Source organism: Pollicipes pollicipes, unplaced genomic scaffold, assembly GCF_011947565.3.
Source record: "Pollicipes pollicipes isolate AB1234 unplaced genomic scaffold, Ppol_2.1 Scaffold_3087;HRSCAF=3621_pilon_pilon_pilon, whole genome shotgun sequence".
NCBI classification, from domain to species: domain Eukaryota; kingdom Metazoa; phylum Arthropoda; class Thecostraca; order Pollicipedomorpha; family Pollicipedidae; genus Pollicipes; species Pollicipes pollicipes.
Window position 1 is genome coordinate 23,316,341 of NW_023596225.1, and position 19,644 is coordinate 23,335,984.

The window sequence follows — 19,644 nt, forward strand, 5'->3', positions numbered from 1 at the left end:
CGTTCGAGCAGGTGCTGGCGGCGATGGAGGCGGGCGAGACGGTGGACCTGAGCGACATGCCTCCGCCGCCGCCGAGCGCCGCCGCCGCGTCGGCGCCGCGGCCGCCGATGCGGCGCGGCGGCTCGACGAGCGGCGGCATCCCGCTGGACGAGCCGGTGGTGGTGCCGGAGGGCGGGCCGCCGCCGGCCGACCCGACTCTGTACGGCGCGCCGCCGCCCCCCGCCACCGCGCTGGAAGCCCTCGAGCAGCGGCTGCAGCGGTACAAGGTGGGCCGGGCTGGCGCGGGGTCGCTGGCTGCCGCAGGAGCGGAGCAGGCCGCTGGCGGGGACCATGGGGCTTGGAGCAGTGAAAACAAGAGTTGCGTTGTTTGCTTTGGGTCGTGCGGGCACTGGGAGTGGTGATGTTGCTCTGCTTCTTTTGCTGCAAATCATTTGCCCAGATCTGCGATGTTAGCATATCTAGATACCAGAAAGTACGCCGCCATTAGAATGGTAGCTAGTTATCGGACGGTTTGCCGTAGGTTACGTCGATAGCTAATCGGGTATCGTTAAAGCATAACTAAACATTGTTCGAGGCAGTTTGCAAGTCGTCGGTCGTTGCTGACAAGCAGCGCGCCTCGGAAGAGCACATTAAAGTAAGCTGGCCGTGACGTAGGCGGCCCATCACGTGCCAGCCCGGACGCGGCCTCCTGCTCGTGCCTGACTCGCCCCACTCCGTCCCCAGCAAGAGGAGGACGAGGCGAAGGAGGCGGGCAACGGCAGCAAGGCGCGCCGGTTCGGCCGTATCTGCAAGCAGTACACGGACGCCATCCGGCGGCACCAGGCCGGCAAACCGGTGGCCTTCGACGAGCTGCCGACGCCGCCCGGTGAGCGGACGCCGCGGCCTGTGCCTGTCGGGTCAGCACATCTCACCAGAGTCAGACGCTCCGGGGATGAACAGATGCGGTGGGATCGCTGCAGACCGGGCTGCCGGTGCGCGAGACCGGCTCGCAGGCATCGGGGCCCGGTGGTGGCGCGGGCGGAGGGCTGCAGCCTGTCGCACTGACGTGTCCGGCAGGACTAGCGTGCGGGAGAGGAGGCCGGACAAGGCGGCGCACGGACGTTCCATGCCTTGCTGGATGTGTTTGCAGACATTGGGCGCTAAGCATGTTGTGTATATTTGTGTATTGTGCGTCTATTTCCCCGCTGCAAGTCTGCTCGCGTGGTCTTCCACAAGCCGTAGTGCAAATACACATGTGCTGTGTAAATGTTTATGCATAAATGCACGACTGTGCCCATTGTCACGTACCAGACGTATGCTATTGTTTATGTTTACCTGGCAGCTATGTCTTCCAAGCCTGTGGGCGTGGCATCGCCTCCCATCCCGTCACCAGCCTCGGTGTGCGGCGCCCGTGCCGGTGCCATGACGCCGCCCTGACCGGCGCCGCATGTCGGCAGGGTTCGCGCCGATCCCGACCGAGGGCGCCTCGGCCGCCGCTCCGGCCGCCGCCGCCCAGCCGGACCCGGAGCCGCGTCCCTCCGGCTCCAAGCCGACCGTCACCCGGCAGATGTGTGAGTGCACTCGGCCAGGAGCTGCTGCTGTGTGGAGAGGGAGGCAGGGGGCGTCCGCACCCGCAGCTGGCGGGACTATGTATTGATGTGTGAGGAGCTGCTGCTGTGCGGAGGGGGGGGGGGGGGCGGCGTCCACACCCGCAGCTGGTGGGACTATGTATTGATGTGTGAGTGCGCTCGGCCAGGAGCTGCTGCTGCGCGGAGAGGGGGACAGGGGGGCGTCCACACCCCCAGCTGGTAGGACTATGTATTGATGTGTGAGTGCGCCCGGCCAGGAGCTGCTGCTGTGCGGAGAGGGGGACAGGGGGCGTCCACACCCGCAGCTGGTGGGACTATGTATTGATGTGTGAGTGCGCCCGGCCAGGAGCTGCTGCTGTGCGGGGAGGGGGACAGGGGGCGTCCACACCCGCAGCTGGTGGGACTATATATTGATGCGTGAGTGCGCCCGGCCAGGAGCTGCTGCTGTGCGGAGAGGGGGACAGGGGGCGTCCACACCCGCAGCTGGTGGGACTATGTATTGATGTGTGAGTGCGCCCGGCCAGGAGCTGCTGCTGTGCGGAGGGGGGGGGGGACCTCTCGGACCGTCAGACGCTGGCCGTGTTGCTTGGTTCAGCGACGGAGCTGAGCCGTTCAAAAGGCATGGAAAGGCCGGGAACGTTCTATAAACGATAGGATGTTGCATTGTTTTTGACGAATTCAATGTCATTCATAGGATTTTATGCCTGATTCCATCTCTGGCTGACGGGACATGTGACAGGAACCGGTTGTGATGAGCTGGCTACCAGCGACGTGTGTGGGTCATGGGAGATAAGCTTCATTTGTAAGCCAGTTTGTTGCGCAGCAGCGTGGGATAGATATACGCACCGTAACGCTCGGCGATCCGTGTGGCTGTCAGCGCTGTGCGTCTCGCCAATAGATCCGGACGCACAGACGCACACGCTCACGGACACGTACGCTGCTGATTTAGTTGTTTAGATTCTACCAAGTAGTCTGGAAGCCTTAGTTCCCCCGAAATCCGTGGCGGCTGTGCTGTATCGAGCATGATCTGTGCTCGGATCAATCCGTATTTCATCTCCCCCATTCCATTTGCTCCTGTCTTTTTCCTCTGTCCATTTGAAAGCAGCCGTTGGCTGTCTGCAACAGTCTTCTTCCAGCCCTGACGGCAGCACGTCGGACCCCGTATGTGTCGGCAGCGGTCGGGCAGCACACGCGGCAGCAGAAGCAGATGGCGCTGCTGCAGTCGCGACGGCGCCTCTTCATGCAGGCGGCGCTGCAGGCCAAGAAGGCGGGCGACATGGCCACGGCCAAGGAGTACCTGCGCTCGGCCAAGGGCTTCGAGCCACTGCTGGAGGCCACCGAGAGCGGTCTGCCCGTCAACATGGACTCGGTGAGAGGGCGGTCTCGCGGCCGGCGTGGCCACGACGGAGGGAGCCATCGTGGCCGCTGTGGACGGAACTGGCTGCGCTGTGGTCAGCGTTGCGGGTGCCGTGGATGGCGTAGACTAGGTCGCCGGACCCCGGCAGGGAGTTTGGACCCGTGCTCGGCGTTGTGACTGTGTCTTGGCCTCGCTGCGCCGCGTGGCTGTATTTTGCCACCCTACCTTGCGGCGTGGGTGTGCTCTGATTTCGGTCGGCCCGCTTCCAGTTGCCGATCCCGCCCCAGCATCGCGCCAAGGCCACCACCGACTTCGAGGTGCTGTCGAGGGATGAGGTGATGGAGGCCGGCCAGGATGAAGACTTGACACAGCTCTTCCAGAAGCTGGAGGCCAGCCTGATCCGTCAGGCCACGGTGGGTGGTGGTGGTGTCAGCAGGAGCAGCGGCGCGCCCGCACAACGTGCCAGGCGCGCCTCACGGCTGCCTCACGCAGCGCCCGCAGCGGCCACCCGTTTGTGGAGGGCTGGAGACGCTTGTTAGAGATGCGGTGTGACTATGGGAAAGCATGCGGCGGTCGTTATTCAAACGCACAAGATCGTAAAGGCAGTGCACGTGTTCATATTTTGAGCATCCTTTCAGAATAATAATGTAACCTGCAACCAAGATGCTAATTAAGTACGGCGTACATCATTTAACCGTTCGCAACATGGGTAGAGCTTGCCGTTCGGAACTCTGGACATGGCATAGTGGTATCGAGAAGTGTCGGCCGGAAACTGTCTCCCATGTCCAGACCATAACAACATGCGCTGTTGGCCCTGAGTCTTGGTGGGCGCGTTTTCAGATGTGCCAGACCAACCGAGACCACTACCAGGCGCTGGGCGATGTGGCGCAGGCCAACAAGTTCGACCGCTTCTCGCAGAACAGCCTGAAGGACCTGGACGCGCTGCGGCACGCATTCCGTCGGGGCGACTTCGTGCCCAAGTTCCACTACGAGATGCGCGAGTTCCAGATCGTCAAGTGAGTGGTCGGCGTGCTGATGCGGCCGCAGACGTGGCGTCTCCGTGAAGAGCTGGCGAGTTCTGGAGTGTGCGGTGGGGCAGGTGACGGGGCTGCTGTCTGTTTGGGCCTGGAGCTGAACACCACGAGGCGCGAACTGGGGGAAGACTATCGGAGGTGCCCACGCTCTATGAGCGCATCGTCCTGTACGTCTGACGTTTAGCGCCGCATGAAATAAAACGCGGCGCAGCAGAGCAGTGTTGGGGCCGTCCGGTTGGCGCTCGTACGTTTTCCACGGCAACAAACCTCAGGTGGCATTACGACCTTCATTTCCGCGCGTGTTCCGCTTCGGTGAAGGCGAGATCCTCTTCTCACCGCGCCACGTTCCCATTCTCACCTTACTACGCTGCACTTTCACCTCAGCGGCTTGGGGGAGGGGGGCACCCGGCGTTCCCGACCTGGTGCCCTGTTTGTTATTGTGGCGCGGCGCGGCCCTCGGCCGTCAGTAGCGGCCGCGGCAAACATCGGCGGCGTCTCACTCGCGCGCGCTCCCAGTGACCTCTCCGGGCCGGCCGCCGTGGAATTCCGCTCCTGTCCGCCGTCTGACCGTTCCAGTCCGGCGCCTGGCGGGCCGGCACGGGCCGCCGGCGCGCCCCTGGCGGTGGGGTGGGGAAGGTGCGGGGCGGCGTCGCTCTGGGGGCGGGATCGGTGGAGCGGGAGGGCGCATTATACGTGGCCGTTGGTGAAGCGACTGCTGGTCTCGCTAGCTGCCTGTTTGGCTGGTGCTCTTGCGAGTTGGGCGTGCACCGATTTGAAGCCTGTTCGGGCTCGATGCCACTGCTGATGGTGGTCCCGTGCTTAATATAACTCAAGTGGTGGGCATGTATGCATGCGATCGCGTCGCGTTGTTGGTATTGCTTCACTTTGTCCACCTGTTCCGTGGTGTAGGGGGAACGTTCTGAACTCGTCAATCAGGGGTATTGGGTGCAGACCCAGCACCGGGCACTTCACATGGTCCGACTGGCTTGGAGGAGTCAGCTGACAGCTGCCCGCGATGGGTCAGCCATGTCAGCTGACAGCCGTCCGCGACGGGTCAGCCATGTCAGCTGACAGCTGTCCGCGACGGGTCAGCCATGTCAGCTGACTTGCCCGCGGTGGGTCAGACATGTCAGCTGACAGCTGTCCGCGGCGCGTCAGCCATGTCAGCTGACAGCTGTCCGCGACGGGTCAGCCTGGCCCGGGACGGCTGGCTTGTAGCGCTGCACGGCCTGTGAAACTCCCAGCGGTCCTCTGTGGCAAGAAGCCTGCGGACAGGATTCGGCGAACCGGATCAGCACCACCTAAATGATCGGCCCAGGGCGCACACGACAAGCTCTGCTGTGAACCTGAAGTCACCCGTGCAAATAATTTGGAAGACGGTTTAAAGATATGCCTGGACAAGCTGTGGCACCTTCAACCTGTACCGGATTGCCAGAGTCTCTGGGTCTTGCTTCGCGGTCGCAGTGGCATGAGTCGCAGAGTACGACCACGTCGTACTTTTGCCGGCTGTTTCCTGGAATGCGGCTTGGTTTTCCTCCGTTCGGCCGTCTCCTGTGTTTGTCATATCAGGGCTAAGCTGTCGTCCGTCTGAGAACACCCTGGTGCCTCAACACGGTCCGCTGAACGGCGCCTTCTGTTGCAGAGCCTGCACTGACCTGAATAGCAACGACCTGGAGATGACCATAGTGCGCGGTATCAACTACAACGTGCCCAACCCCAAGGACGTGGACACATACGTCAAGTGGGAGTTCCCCTGGCCCCAGGTGGGTACTGGCCTCGGCGAGCCTCCCACACAAATTCACACACGCACACACACGCACACACGCGCGTTTGTTCACACTTGGCCAAGTTTTTGCTAGACAATGGGCGGCATGGGGTGTATGCCTCGCAACACGTAAGTGGAATGCTTACTGCCGCGTTTAAGCGAACCGAGCATGCATTGACGTGGGTCCGGCGGTACGGAGTGGGCGTCTTCCTGTCGGGCTGCGGAATTGAGCGGCCGTGCCATTTTCCAATTTAATGCAACGCAATAACCACTAAGGTCTGAGCTGGTCACTTCATCGACATGGACTGGGTGGAGACACCACGACACACGTTCGCAAGCACCCACTGCGTGCCCCGAGGCTTGCGGCCTGGACGGCCGGTGGCGTCTCATACGGGGTCGCGTGGCGGCCTGGCCTGACCTGTGCGGAGACTCGGGGAGGCTGCGGAGAACTGTGCGGAGACTCGGAGTGGCTATGGAGAACTGTGCGGAGACACGGGGAGGCCGTGGAGAACTGTGCGGAGACTCGGGGAGGCTGCCGAGAACTGTGCGGAGACTCGGAGTGGCAGTGGAAAACTGTGCGGAGACTCGGAGTGGCTGTGGAAAACTGTGCGGAGACTCGGGGAGGCTGCCGAGAACTGTGCGGAGACTCGGGGTGGCAGTGGAAAACTGTGCGGAGACTCGGGGAGGCCGTGGAAAACTGTGCGGAGACTCGGAGGGCTGTGGAGAACTGTGCGGAGACTCGGGGAGGCTGCCGAGAACTGTGCGGAGACTCAGTTCTCCGCGGCCTCAGTTCATCAGAGACTCAGTTCTCCTCCAGTTCTCCACGGCCTCCCCTAACGGGGAGGCCGTGGAGAACTGTGCGGAAACTCGGAGAGATCGTTGAGAGCTTGCGGAGACTCAGAGAGGCTGCGGAGAACTGTGTAGACTGGGAGAGGCCGGAAGGCTGCAGATGCCTGTAACTGGGGACGAGAGGGCGGGCATTGCAGGGATTTGGCTGTTTATGTCAGTCCCCGGTGACGTCCGTGCGGACCGGCCTTGTTTGACAGCTTTCTCACGCGGGCTGGAGTCGCCGCTGCTCTCCGAGTCACACGGTTTGCAACCACAAGCCCACACCGCGTCAGCCTTGAATACCACAGTCTCGCTGGAAATGACATGACGGAGTTCAGTATCACACTTTGATGCGATATTTGAAGCGAGAACCGAAGTCCGTTTCGTCCTGCAGTCAAAAGGCCCGGACGCTACGGCATGTAGTAGCCTTGCCGCTCTGCTCAAATGCTGCTCTTTCTGCCACAGCTGCCGCGTTGTCAACAGCTAGACGGTAGGCCGTTCCTTTCATTTGATGCAGGGGCAGGCAAAACGCGGTGGTTCGATGCCACCCGCCGCGACCGCGGAGCTGTGTCCGCGTCCCACCCGGACTGGTGTGACCGCGCGTGACGCGGCCGAACCGTGCCACGTGCCCTCTTGACCCAGGCCGGCGGCCCGTCGTACAGCCCTGAACCCGCGTGACGACAGGCTCGTGGCGCTCACCCCCGATGACGGCGCATATCGGCCCGCCCCCCTCATATCGCACGCTTTTTGTGTGCGCCCGCGGCCGCACCTGTGCTTTGTTATCGTCACTATGAGTCAGCTGCCGCGACCGCTGCCACTTCTGATGCGTTAGCTGGGCGCCCAGGCTGCGGACCATTGGGAAACGTTTTGTATCGACTATGTGTGAGAAAATAAGTCGTCATTGAGTGTGCACTGATGAGCAGACATCTGCGTGGATATGATGGTGAAACTCTCCTCGGCCGATGATCGCTCGTGGCGTTTTGTATGGTAGCGCTATGGGCCTCATCTCCTTCAGCATCTGCGACCACTGCCTCGTCGCTTTTCGATAATTCAGAAAGGGTCGGACACGCAACACGTAACCGTGTTGTGTGCCCGACACTAGTTACGCGCGCTTCGGCGCTCCACACTAAGAATGGCACGAACTTAAACCGCATCTCCAATGCGTTGCACGACTTCATCGCAAGCATTGCTACATTAAGCCCGCAAACCTAACCCCGTGTCGGGCTGTCTGCCGAGCAGGAGGCGCCGACGTACGACAAGACGGGCAAGGTGAGAAACACCAACAACCCCGACTACGACGCCAAGTTCCTGATCGCCATCGACCGCAGCTCGCGCTCCATGATGCGCATCTTCCGCCGCCAGAGTATCAAGTGTGAGGTCTGGGAGCGCGGGTGAGTGCGTGACCGCCGCAGGCCAGCGAGAGGCGGAGACGCTCCGCCGCGAGCAACGATCAGCTTGGCTGTTTCGTGTCTGGAGTATGGGATTGTTATGCTGCTTTGCACATTGGGAAGCTGTTGCTGGTGTTCCACTCCCATTCTGGGGGGTCGTGGCGTCATTCTGGGAGGCCGTAGCGACGTAGCGTCAGCGGTGTGAGTTGCAGCCGCAGTTGAGCCGTGGTGGGGCGTGTCCCTGTGGGGCTTATAAGTGCACGCGTGATTGGCTGATGACAAGGAAGTGAGAAAGGGATGCAATGCTTTGCTTAGCTAGAAGGTTCCACAGTGGAAGATATTGAAGCAGGCATCAAATATGGTTAACTTAGTTAATTGAAGCAAGCATCAAATATGGCTAACTTAGATCAGACTGTTTATTATTTCAGAGTATCTTATTGTCCAAGTCAAAACAAATATGATATACACGTAAGCACTTGCTCAGATTACGGTAACTTCGAACCGTAATCTTTCAAGATTGCTGTACTACTTTACGTAAATGGTGCTGAGCCCTCGACCACAAAGTTCGAGACCTTTTTTGCTTATAACGAGAACACATTTTGCGCAGTGAAGTCATCATTAACGAGGGAAAGACAAGCCGTTATTCTTTTCTGTGATTGTGATGTTTTCAGTCGTCAATGAAGTAAAGACGCTTTTCTTCAAGGCAAATTGGATGTGCTCAGTGGCGTATGGAATGAATGGAAGCTTGATTTTCTGTGAATTTGTTGTGCGCCTTCAATGCGCAGTTAATGGGCTTTTTCGTCCCGTTGTTTGATGCAGTTCTTCTCCTAAGATAGATGCATTCGCAGCCGTACGACGCATACAGTGATGGATGCCATCGATGGGAAAACACAGTTTATGCAACTGCCGTAGTTTCAAGCCTCCAACGCACCAGACGCACTCCCTTTAATCCTATGCTCTTTGAAGTAAGCCAGTTGCGGCTGGCTTTGTAAGGCTTCCGTTGTTCGGTGTTGATCCTGTAATCTTACGCGGCGGTTATTAGGCACCATTATGTGATGTTATGCAGCATGTAATGTGCGAAGTGCATGGCGGCCGTGCGCTGTAAAGTTGCCCGTAAATTCGCTTCAGATGTACAGAGAGCTCGTGTATATCGCCGGTATCCGGGGCGTTTAGCGGTAGAGCAGACTGGGGAAGTGAATTTTCCTCTGCGGGATTTTCGCTTAGTTGGTATGATTTATCATCGCTTACACGGCTGAGGAGGGTTGGGCGCGCGTACAAGATCTACTTTCAAACTTTTAGATGCGCACGAGGCACGATCACGCGGATGCTGGCTGGCCACTCTGGCCGCTGGCTGCCGGGCCACAGCCCGTCGATGCTGCCGTTGGCTGATCGGTGGTCAGCTCACGTCTGCGGCCGGCCTGGGCCAATCACTGGTCGGCCACCGTCGCGTCCTGCGGCAGCAGTCCTCGGCGGCGCCTGCCTCGATAGCGAGCCTGCGGCGGCAGTCCTCGGCGACGCCTGCCTCGATAGCGAGCCTGCGGCGGCAGTCCTCGGCGACGCCTGCCTCGATAGCGAGCCTGCGGCAGCAGTCCTCGGCGAAGCCTGGCTCGATAGCGAGCCTGCGGCGGCAGTCCTCGGCGTCACATGGCTCGATAGCGAGCCTGCGGCGGCAGTCCTCGGCGTCACATGGCTCGATAGCGAGCCTGCGGCGGCAGTCCTCGGCGAAGCCTGGCTCGATAGCGAGCCTGCGGCGGCAGTCCTCGGCGAAGCCTGGCTCGATAGCGAGCCTGCGGCGGCAGTCCTCGGCGAGGCCTGGCTCGATAGCGAGCCCTGCGGCGGCAGTCCTCGGCGTCACATGGCTCGATAGCGAGCCCTGCGGCGGCAGTCCTCGGCGTCACATGGCTCGATAGCGAGCCTGCGGCGGAGGTCCTCGGCGAAGCCTGGCTCGATAGCGAGCCTGCGGCGGCAGTCCTCGGCGAAGCCTGGCTCGATAGCGAGCCTGCGGCGGCAGTCCTCGGCTGCGCCTTGTTCGATAGCGAGCCCTGCGGCGGAGGTCCTCGGCGTCACATGGCTCGATAGCGAGCTCATTACGCTCTCATGCGACGAGCCGTCGGTCGGCGTGCGGCAGGTCCCGACACGACGGTAACAGCGCACGCCACGCCGCTCTCCTGTGTACGGAGGGTTACGTATTTAAGTGGGGGGAGGCCTCCGCCGAGGCGTGCACGTGGCCGAGGATCGATGGCGGGTAGCGGACGGAACTACCTGAACGGAGACGCGGAGTGGAATTTCTCCAGCACTGCGCGCGTGTCCGGGGGTGGTGCGCAGCCGTGCAGTCAACTGTATGTCACGTTGTCTTCTGTCCCGGTCGATGCGCGAAAACGAAGGGCGTGGGAGGGAGTCCACAGTCGCTCCGGACCCCGTCCGGTCCGGGATCTGTCAATATCCCCGGGGCAGCGGTCCCCGTAGCGCCTAGCTGCTGCTCTTTTTGCTCTGTGGAGCAACCAGGACAGTACGAATGATGCCGAGCAGGGTGAACCATGCCTTTCCTTCAAGTCGGTGTAGGCCACACATTGCGCGTTTGGCGTTCTCCACACCTTTTCACACAGGTTTTGCATCTTCCAATTGCCGTCCGATTACCGGACGTTGGCTGCTCCGACCCCAGCTAGGACTCTGCACGTGCCTGTGAGCAGCGCGCAGACTGCTTCACACCCGTCCTGATGTCCCCGCCAGCTTGTATTGATCCCCCGAGGTACCTCTGTGACAGGTAACCATCGATGCCATGTCGCCATCAAGCGTGGTCTTGATTGCTGGTACTCTCTGCTTCACGTAAGGGACACCGCTGTACATTGTCCGCGCTGGGTGCGAGTATGTCTATACCGAACCTCGGTCACATGGGCATATGTCAGGTGTGGTCATATGTCTGCCGTGCGATGGCCTTTGTGGCTGCTGTACGTTGGCCTTGTCCGTGCCGGGCCCCGAGCTGGTCGCGTGACGTGAGGTCACGTTGCAGGCGGTGCTGCCGCTGTTCATGGTGCTGTTTTACCTGCAGTCATCTATTCGGCTGGACGGACCAGCTGATCGGAACCGCCCAGATCAAGCTGGAGGACCTGCAGGACAAGTGCGTCGTCCACAAGGCCTACAATGTGAGTACGCCGGGCGTACTGCGCGTGCTCGCGCTCTCTCCGACGCCCCACGAGTCATAATGTTTTGTTCGCCGTTGGAGCCTCTTTTCTCTCTGCCCAGGCTGTCTTGTTCTTTCCGTCTTCTCAATTTAGAGAGCATCACATTACATTCGCGTCGCCCGATGTCTTTCATGCTTGCGGAGGATTGGGTATTTCGCGGGTCTCCCCGCTTTCAAACATAGGTACGTGTCTGTGATTGAATGCCCCTTTTATTTCAGCTAGGCCGTTTCATTTTACGTATTTGCTTTTCTTCGCTTATCGTCTGTCTTTTCTCAATAAACTTGCCTCGAATACCAGTGATGGAAGGGTGCCGCCGCTCACTCCCCACAGTTGTGTATTGAATACTTAGGATTGTTAGTAATCGTGACCCAGGAGGGTTCCCAAGCAGTACTGAAGCCGGCCTGCTGATTTCCTCCAATCCGTCTCCTCCATGGATGAGAATCCGGAATGGTCACTGAGTCCCGGAGGAGTTTTTGCCACGCACGCAGTGGGGTGCTACCGGGGCGGCTTGTACAGCGGAGCTGCATTCCGCGGTCTCTATCTGTGTTTCCGCCCGGTACGAGGTTGCTGTCTGATGTGGTGGGGTGCTGCCGGGACGGATTGTACAGCGGAGCTGTATTCCGCAGCCTCTATTTGTGTTTCCGCCCGGTGCGAGGTTGCTGTCTGATGCATCTAATGCGGTGGGCAGCGGCCTCTCACTGGAGGACGGCACGTGTGGCGCACGGGGCACCTTTCAAGGGAACAGGCGCTCTTGTGTGGGTGGAAGGGGTGGGCTTTCAGTCACCCAACACCAACATTTTGATGGGATGGGTTTCTGGGGTCAATGTTCGCGCTAAGCGGTGCTTGTTTAAATCCTTACCCGATCCGATCGTGCAATCCCAGTTGAAGGGCAGAATTTTGTGGCGAAAGTTCAGCTTGCGCAATGCTCGGTATGGTCCGCCCTGTCCTCTGACCTCACGTGACCTTGAACGGCCTCTGTCAGCACCCGCAGGCCGTCCCATCCAGGGCAAAATGGCGAACGTTTAAGTAACGCGAAACCACCCACCCCATCGCGGATAGGTTAGAAGGCCGGTGTTCTTGCCGATCGATCGAACCGAGTGAATTATTTTATTGACAAAATAATCATTGCATACATTCATAATATTGGACATGATTTAATTTGGTTATTTGCGCCCAAAAATACAGACGATTGCGCCCACGTCGAGGCTAAAACAATAAAAATTATTGTGACTGTATGATGACTATGGTGGCGTCGGCCAGCGCCAGTTCTGCATATCAATGGCCAATAAGATCATGCTGCGTATGGTGATTGCCGCTAGTATTTAAGACGCCCCGACCTCTTCTAAAATCATGTCAAAATATGGTTTCATTTCATAATGGTTACAAAGCACCCCTGACCTTCGTCCGCTGGGGAAGTTGGCCACCTTCCACAACGTGGGAAAACACCCTTTCCGCAGCGCAGCGCACCTTTCTATGACGGTTGCTAACCCCTACCGATTTTGCACCTGGCGTGCCCTAGGGCAATAACAGAAAACGAAAGTTGAGCGCAGCACGTCATTGCTTGTCCTACCCGGTTTGTTTACAAAACATATGATTGACACCAGGTCGTGTCAATGAAGGTCAGGTCACGTGTTTGCCGTCTGTGTGGGCTGTTTCTAGCGGAGAAGCAGTTTTGTCGCTTAAGCGCAAGCTGGGAAGTGAGGGGGTGCGTTAATTATGCTGTTGCCGCTCACAGGGAATGTTCATTTTGGCTTAAAGAGAGTGGCCCACTTTTGCGACATATTTCAAAAGCATACTCTGGTAAAACCTCGGGACCAAATATGTCTGATAAAAGTTCGAGTTCCAATTGCGCTGTCAACACTTTGTAACAGCACTGCACTTCTTCCTTTCTTGGTAACCTCAGAGTATACCCCGAGTCCGCGAAACTGCAGTTGTCGCGACCGCGGTCGTCATGACGACGGCGGAGTGTGACCACATTTGAGATGTTTTAACCCGCACATTGCGAGTCTGCGGGCTTACGGGGGCACATCTACCGACATGAATGACGTCAGTTCGAATAGACGTTTGTGATTGGCACAGCAGGCGGCAAGGGCCAGTTACCAAGAGGCGCATTGGTTGAAGTTTGAACCAGTGCGTCACTATAAACCATGTGATTTTTTTTCTCTGTTCTGATCTCTATTTTCCAACGCCAAATTGCGTTTCGAAAAGAGCCATCGTGCTCGATTCCATAGGAGAGAAATCAAAGCCGTAGTATAACGTTCCCGTATGGGCTGCTACTTCAAATCAAAGTTCTGAGCTATTTAAAACGATTTCGAGCAAAATGGTAGTAACCATCACTTTGGACGTGCCTGGTCTAACAATGTGCGAAAAGCGCGAATAAATTGGCACGCTCCCTTTAAGGTTGCGCTGACAGTCGAGGTCATTTTGCGCCGTTTTTTTAGGGAAGGAGGCGAAAGGCCGCACGCAAGTACTCACAGACATCCTGTTACTGGTGCGTCACTGCACGGAGTATCACCCGTATTCAGTATATATGTGGTGACGGGGGCATCCTGCAAGGCCTTGTACTCTGTTTAACCAGCCAGTGACGAGCGCTACGGGCTTTGTGTGAGACTTGCGTGTTTAAGAACGATGGAAAATGTGAACCTTCACCTTAGCGACTCAAGGTGGCTGGTGGTGCAGAAACGTGGTGACTGAGTAAACAAAGTATTGATTGCTTGGCAAGCGGTACAAAATGCGCCTTCCCTCGCTGACCGAGGAAGTTGACGTTGATGCAACATTCTGCAGTGTTGGATGCATGTAAGCAAGGATCGTAATATAACACAATGAAGCTCACGGTTCTCGGGTGCTAGAGAAAAATACGGGAGATCTAGACATAACTGTTCATGACCTTCTCGGGTTTAAAGGCCACGTCAGTTGCGTAGGTTATGCGCACGGTTTTGTGAAGATGTTTGATTAGTGTGTCTACAATCTGTGCCGTGTACCTCCGTGCTAGAAACATGCAAGCGAAGACAGATAGGAATTAAAGCTACCCATCGATGCAATGAACTTGTCGACTTTCCCGCTCTCTCTTCCTCCCTCTCTCCCTCACTTCCTCTCCCTCCCGCCCCCCGCCCTCTCTCGCTCTCGCTCTCGCTCCCCCTCCCGCTCATGTTCCGCTCCTGCTCATGCTCTCCAGCCCTCTCTCTCTCTTCGACAAGCACCCACCCGTTTGGAAGCGATGTGCCGCTGGCAACCTTTAAGCAATTCTCATGAAAACCTTCCGCTGTCCGGATACTGCGCAGTACGCAAAGCCTTCAGCATCTTCCCAGGAGCGGCTAAGGGGGGGGGGGGAGGGAAGGGGGGGGGACGGTGCTGCGTAGGTTTGGTCGACGGCAGATGGCATGGCAGATTGAGATGGCACGTCCTTACCCGCTCTGCTTCAGCGCACCTCACGGCGCTGTGCTGGTATCTGATACGACGGGTGAATTATGCATTTGGCGAGCTGCTCCGTCAGCTGCATGTTGCATCGAGCAATCAGTGCGGCCGGTGCCGCGTAAACAGGTGTCGCGTGTGGTGTTGTAAGTGTGACGCAGTATGGCTAGTCGATGCATGTGCGCCCAGTGACGCACGTGCTCTGGTTTGTTTTGGCTGCCCCCGTTGTGCAGGGTACTACGGTGTCGAACTGGGATCAGTCGGCGCTTCGGGTCAGATCTACACACGCCTCGTGTGCATGGCACAGCTGCCGACCCGGCACAGCAGCCGAGAGATGCCGCGGTGCGCTGGCTGCCGCTGCCGGTGGACGCGACTGTTAGGCAGGAAGGCGGCGCAGGCCATTAGGCAGGCGCAGAGCAGCAGTGGTCAGGTTATCAAACACGACCGCGCGTGCCACTCAATAAAAATGGATAATAAAAAGGGATATGCGTTAAGTAGCTCTGGTAATCAGGCTTCGCCGCACCACCAAGCGTTGATGAACGTGGTTGAAAACGTGCGTAAGTATGCCGAGGTAATTTGATAAGAAATGCCCCAAGGTCGGCATGTCATTCACCCTGGACCCCTTCCAAAACCGGTCGCTTGCGTGCGTAGGATCCTCGCCACGCCTGCCGCTTGACACCCCGCTGCGCCTGCCGGCAGTCTACTCGGTGGACCGGTCCGTCGACGGTCACGGATCCGTGCCACCGTCGGGACCGGTCCGCCGGCGGTCACGGGTCCGTGCCGCCGCCGGGACCGGTCCAGCCGTGTGGCCGCCGCGTCACGGGAGCGGCGCTCGGGCGCCCAGGCCGGACCGGCACCTGCCGAGTGGGACCATCACGCGGCGGCCGCGTGCACGGCCGTCAGACGGCGCGGCCCCGCGTGGGCCGCCGGGGCCCTCGCGGCGGCGGTGCGGCGGTCTGAGCCAGGGGTCGATGCAGCAGGCGGGCTCAGCAGCTGTTCGTGGACCCAAACACGAGCTGCTGAGAGATCGGGCCGCTGGCCGGTGCTGGAGTGCCCCGGTGCATGACGCTGCGTGGAGCGGAGCGTTCGGATCCAGTTTTGGGTAGACTCTGTCATACAACACTCGCTCAGTCCTGTAAAGGATTAACGGACCATTTAAATTTTAACGCAACGCAAATTTGTACGCAAATTTAACTAAATTTAACGCAAAACGGACGAAGGAATGTTTCGTCCGGCCACAGCGGAACCAATTGAGATCGATTCTAAGCGCATGAGGTTGAAGCCACCTCCGACTCCTGGCGACACGGCACGCTTTTGAGTTGGCTCCAGAGAGATACGAATAGTATTCCGGGATTATTCCGACCCAGAGAAGTACGGATAGTATTCCGGGATTGTTCCGACCCAGAGAGATACGCGTAGTATTCCCGGGATTGTTCCGACCCAGAGAAATGCGAATAGTATTCCGGGATTGTTCCGACTCAGAGAGATGCGAATAGTATTCCAGGATTATTCCGACCCAGCGAGATACGAATAGTATTCTGGGATTGTTCCGACCCAGAGGGATGCAAATAGTATTTCGGGGTTATTGCGGCCCAGATAGATACGAATAGTATTCCGGGATTATTCCGATCCAGAGAGACACGAATAGTATTTCGGGATTATTCCGACCCAGAGAGATACGAATAGTATTCCGGGATTATTCCGACCCAGAGAGATACGAATACTCCCGGTGCCGATCTCAACTGCGCCGACTGCGATGGCACCATTTCAGGGGTGACCCATTCTCTGCAGCCCCCGAGCGCGGCTGCATTTACCGGCCGTGTTTACGCGCGCCACGTGGCGGCGGCGCGGCGCAGGCGGCACGCGCCGTCCGCGTGCCCGGCCCGCCCCCGGCCGTGGTGCAGGCGTGCCCCGGCCGCCGGTCGCGCCGACGCTGCGCCTCTCGGCACGGTCGGCGCTCTGACGCAGACGCCAGGCGGCGGCCGGGGCTAAGGCGGTGTCGTGACGTCACTGGTGGGGTCGGGAAGTGGTGGTGGGCTTCAGTCCGCACCTCAGCCACCGAATGGTTTTTCAGTCCGGTGAGAAGATCGGACCTTTCTGACCTTTCGATGGAGTTAGGCTTTCGGGCCGTTAGAAACCTTCACGCCAAGTGTACGGGCATGGGTGCCCTTCTACTGTCTGTAGACGAGCATTCGTTCATACGCGGGCAGGGAGTATTTCTGAGCTTTGAGCGATAATTGCGCCTCAAATTGGTCAAATGGTAGGACATGGCACTAGCCGGCTGCTCGACCAGTGATGGCGGCTGGGTTGTTCGATTTGATAGTCTTCCTTTCGTTCGGCTGCAGGAGCTGAGTTGGAGGGTAGTTCTACATTTTAACACGCATGAGCGGGATGCAAGCCGCACCGGTCAAGTTTTTTTTTTTAATTATGCGCCCACGAGTGATCAATGTGGGGATTTTGAACGTTATGCGTTTTTTTCCATGTGTGCGCTGTTGACGAAGAGCCCGCTCAGTGACGCCGCGCCAGTCCTGGCGCCATCTGCCGTCGCCTTGGCCATTCGAGCTCGTCCGGTTCGGTCCGCGTTACATTTCGGTTTAGGTTGGAGGTACCGCTGAAATTCTGCCGTACTCTCACGCTGATGGGGTGCGGTTGGAGTAGCCGCATCACCGCCGCCAGCGACTCAGGAACGGGCGACCGGGCTGACGTCTCACGTGCGGACCGCGCTTCGGCATCCCCCTCGGTTGCATCATGCATCCGCGAGGCTTCTCTGGCCCAAGAGAAAAGCCGACTGTGTTTACCCGGGACGGAACGGTTTGGCAGTCCAGGAAACCAGCGGGCGGCAACCTTCGAAGGCACGTCCTATGTACCGTTGTAGTCAGTTCTTGCCCGACGCCGGGGGTGGGGGCTCAGAGGCCCTCCTGATGGTTTTCCGGAATAACTTTTGAACGGTTTTGAGCATGGTGTTAAGTTTTTTGATTGCTTAGTTGACATCTTTTCGGCATATGTTGTGTAATTTGGATATTGCTGACGTCGACAGCTCATGATTTATATATCGGTGGGGTCATATCGGTGGCATTTTGTTAAGAATGACAAGCGTCACTCATTTCTCGCATGAAATGCAATCTCAAGATGTTTCCTAAACTGTTTTTCTCACTAATATGCTAAGGTTTTTTAGCTGGACATTTTGGTGTCGGTGTAGGACTGCTTTTATTCAGATACTCCGGCTTTGGTTTCCGCACAATTTGAAGAAGAATATCGCGGAGCCCGAAAGCGGCCAGAGAATTCTGCCCCACCATAGCTGAAATATCTGAATAAAAACAGCCTTGCGTTTCTCATTTATACACTGCCTAACTGTTTGACTGACATTCTGGTTGCTTTTGCAAGGTGAGGTGATCCAAGGTCAAGCTTGAAGCGTAATGGTTGGGTGGTTAGCTCCTTGGACCCCTCATGGAGGGGGCGGGGGGCGGGTTCGAATCCCGGCCACGCCATGGCCCCTGGGCGCTAATATGACATCTGCAGTCGCTGGCGCTCCATAGAAATGGTAGAACGGCGTGCATCCGATCTCCCATTTGATATAAGGTCAGGGTAGATTAAAATTTATGCTTATATAAACAGATTTGACCCCTTGAAGGCCATACGATTTAAACTTTAATTGGATATATCTTACAGCTTTGGAAGGTCTTTCCAACGCTGTTTTCCCCATTGATTTGACTTGTCTAGTTATTGGTATAACCGGACGGCTCAACGCGACAGTGACTCACCGATTTGACTTAACATGACATAGCACTGGTGGCATATGTCGATATTTTAAGATGTGACACTGGAAGAGGTTTCGTTTTGCCCAATCTGAAAGAGGTTTCCAAGAGCTATTTAACACCGTCTTCCGTGCTGTCGTTAAGGTCAGATCCTCTACTGCTCAGTCACATCTGCGTGAAGTAATTTGGCGAGAGCTTTTCATTGCTGTTTTCTCTCGGCTCTAGCTCGATTGGTTTTCGAGTTTTTGGGTTGATGAGGCCCCTTCGCAGGTCGAAGACGAAAGTGCTCCCGTGGGGCATGAAATTCCAAGTTAAGCTGGTCCGAATCTGGCCGAAATGTATCCTTCCAAAGCTATTTTATTTTCTCTCAGGATTGCTAGATAATTGCGTCTCAAGTGTGTTAATGAATGCCCCGTTTCTTGTTCCGCTTTCCGTTTTAGTACGCCGTGAACATTAGTTTCCAAGGATCCTGGGAGGAAGCATGGTAGGTTACTCTAGTAACGAGCAGCAACCAAGGTTCTGGTACGTGACCATAGTCATTGCGTTCAGATAGTAGCAACTGAATTTGATTTGGCTGACTGCCAAATATGTGACTTTTTTTTCTCGCATGAGTGCCAGCTAACCTTGGTCACCGTTACTCTTCAACTGAGTGGTGTGAAGGCGCCCACCTTGGATTTACACCGATTATCATCAGTTTTCCCGTCCACTGTCTCGGGCATGGATTAATCGGGAGGAATTCCCAGGAATGGCTATATTTGATTGCATTAAAACTAACCGTCAAGATTTTTACCGACGCCCGTTGCTAGCTGTCTGTTGTGTTTTTGCAGCCTTCCACGCCGTCGCTGAGTTTGAGGTCATGACAGCACGCAGCAGCCGATGGCAGCCCTTCGCAACACGTACAATCGAGCCACTTTATCGCCGTCCACTTAGCAGCTGAGAGCGGGGAGGGGGGGGGGTCTGTGTACCCGACCGTCGATACGGTCCCGGCAGGTACCGAGCGCCTCTCTGTGTCCGGTTGGGGTAGGAGGCCGTCTCTGTGCTGGCTGCGGTCCTGTCTCTTGCGTCATGCATCGGGCAGCTCACGTGGCTCATCCCACTGGGGCGCGCCGTGTGACGCGCAAGCCCGCCCATGTCTGTTGGAAGGTACGCGTCCATGACTTCTTTGAAAACCCACGTCAGCGTCGGCTGTAGTGGGTCGGGGTAGGTAGATGTTAGAGCGGATGATTCGGATACGCGGGGTTGGAATGTATTTAAAAAAATTGAATTAAGTCTGTAAACCGAGGGTTACGGTTCTAAAAACCACACCTTATGCTAAGAGGCTTTATTTAGATATGTGAATTAACAAATGTTCTGATA

General features: G+C 57.3%; 1 protein-coding gene across 1 annotated transcript; it reads left to right on the forward strand.

Moving 5' to 3' along the window:
* Nucleotides 1–231: 231 nt before the first annotated feature.
* On the forward strand, nucleotides 232–19,163 carry LOC119114875 (coiled-coil and C2 domain-containing protein 1-like). The gene is made up of 10 exons (XM_037238936.1): nucleotides 232–266; nucleotides 724–865; nucleotides 1,437–1,550; nucleotides 2,744–2,937; nucleotides 3,195–3,338; nucleotides 3,766–3,941; nucleotides 5,602–5,722; nucleotides 7,792–7,943; nucleotides 10,990–11,083; nucleotides 19,116–19,163. Exons 3-10 carry the CDS (start codon nucleotides 1,547–1,549, stop codon nucleotides 19,146–19,148), a joined length of 918 nt encoding a protein of 305 aa, XP_037094831.1. The 5' UTR covers nucleotides 232–266; nucleotides 724–865; nucleotides 1,437–1,546; the 3' UTR covers nucleotides 19,149–19,163.
* Nucleotides 19,164–19,644: the final 481 nt, after the last annotated feature.

What these genes read in the sequence shown, in the direction of transcription:
- LOC119114875 (XM_037238936.1), top strand. An exon ending in CGCGAGTTCCAGATCGTCAA is followed by an intron (nt 3,942 to 5,601) that starts GTGAGTGGTCGG and finishes CTTCTGTTGCAG; the next exon opens with AGCCTGCACTGACCTGAATA. An exon ending in TCGTCCACAAGGCCTACAAT is followed by an intron (nt 11,084 to 19,115) that starts GTGAGTACGCCG and finishes GTGTTTTTGCAG; the next exon opens with CCTTCCACGCCGTCGCTGAG.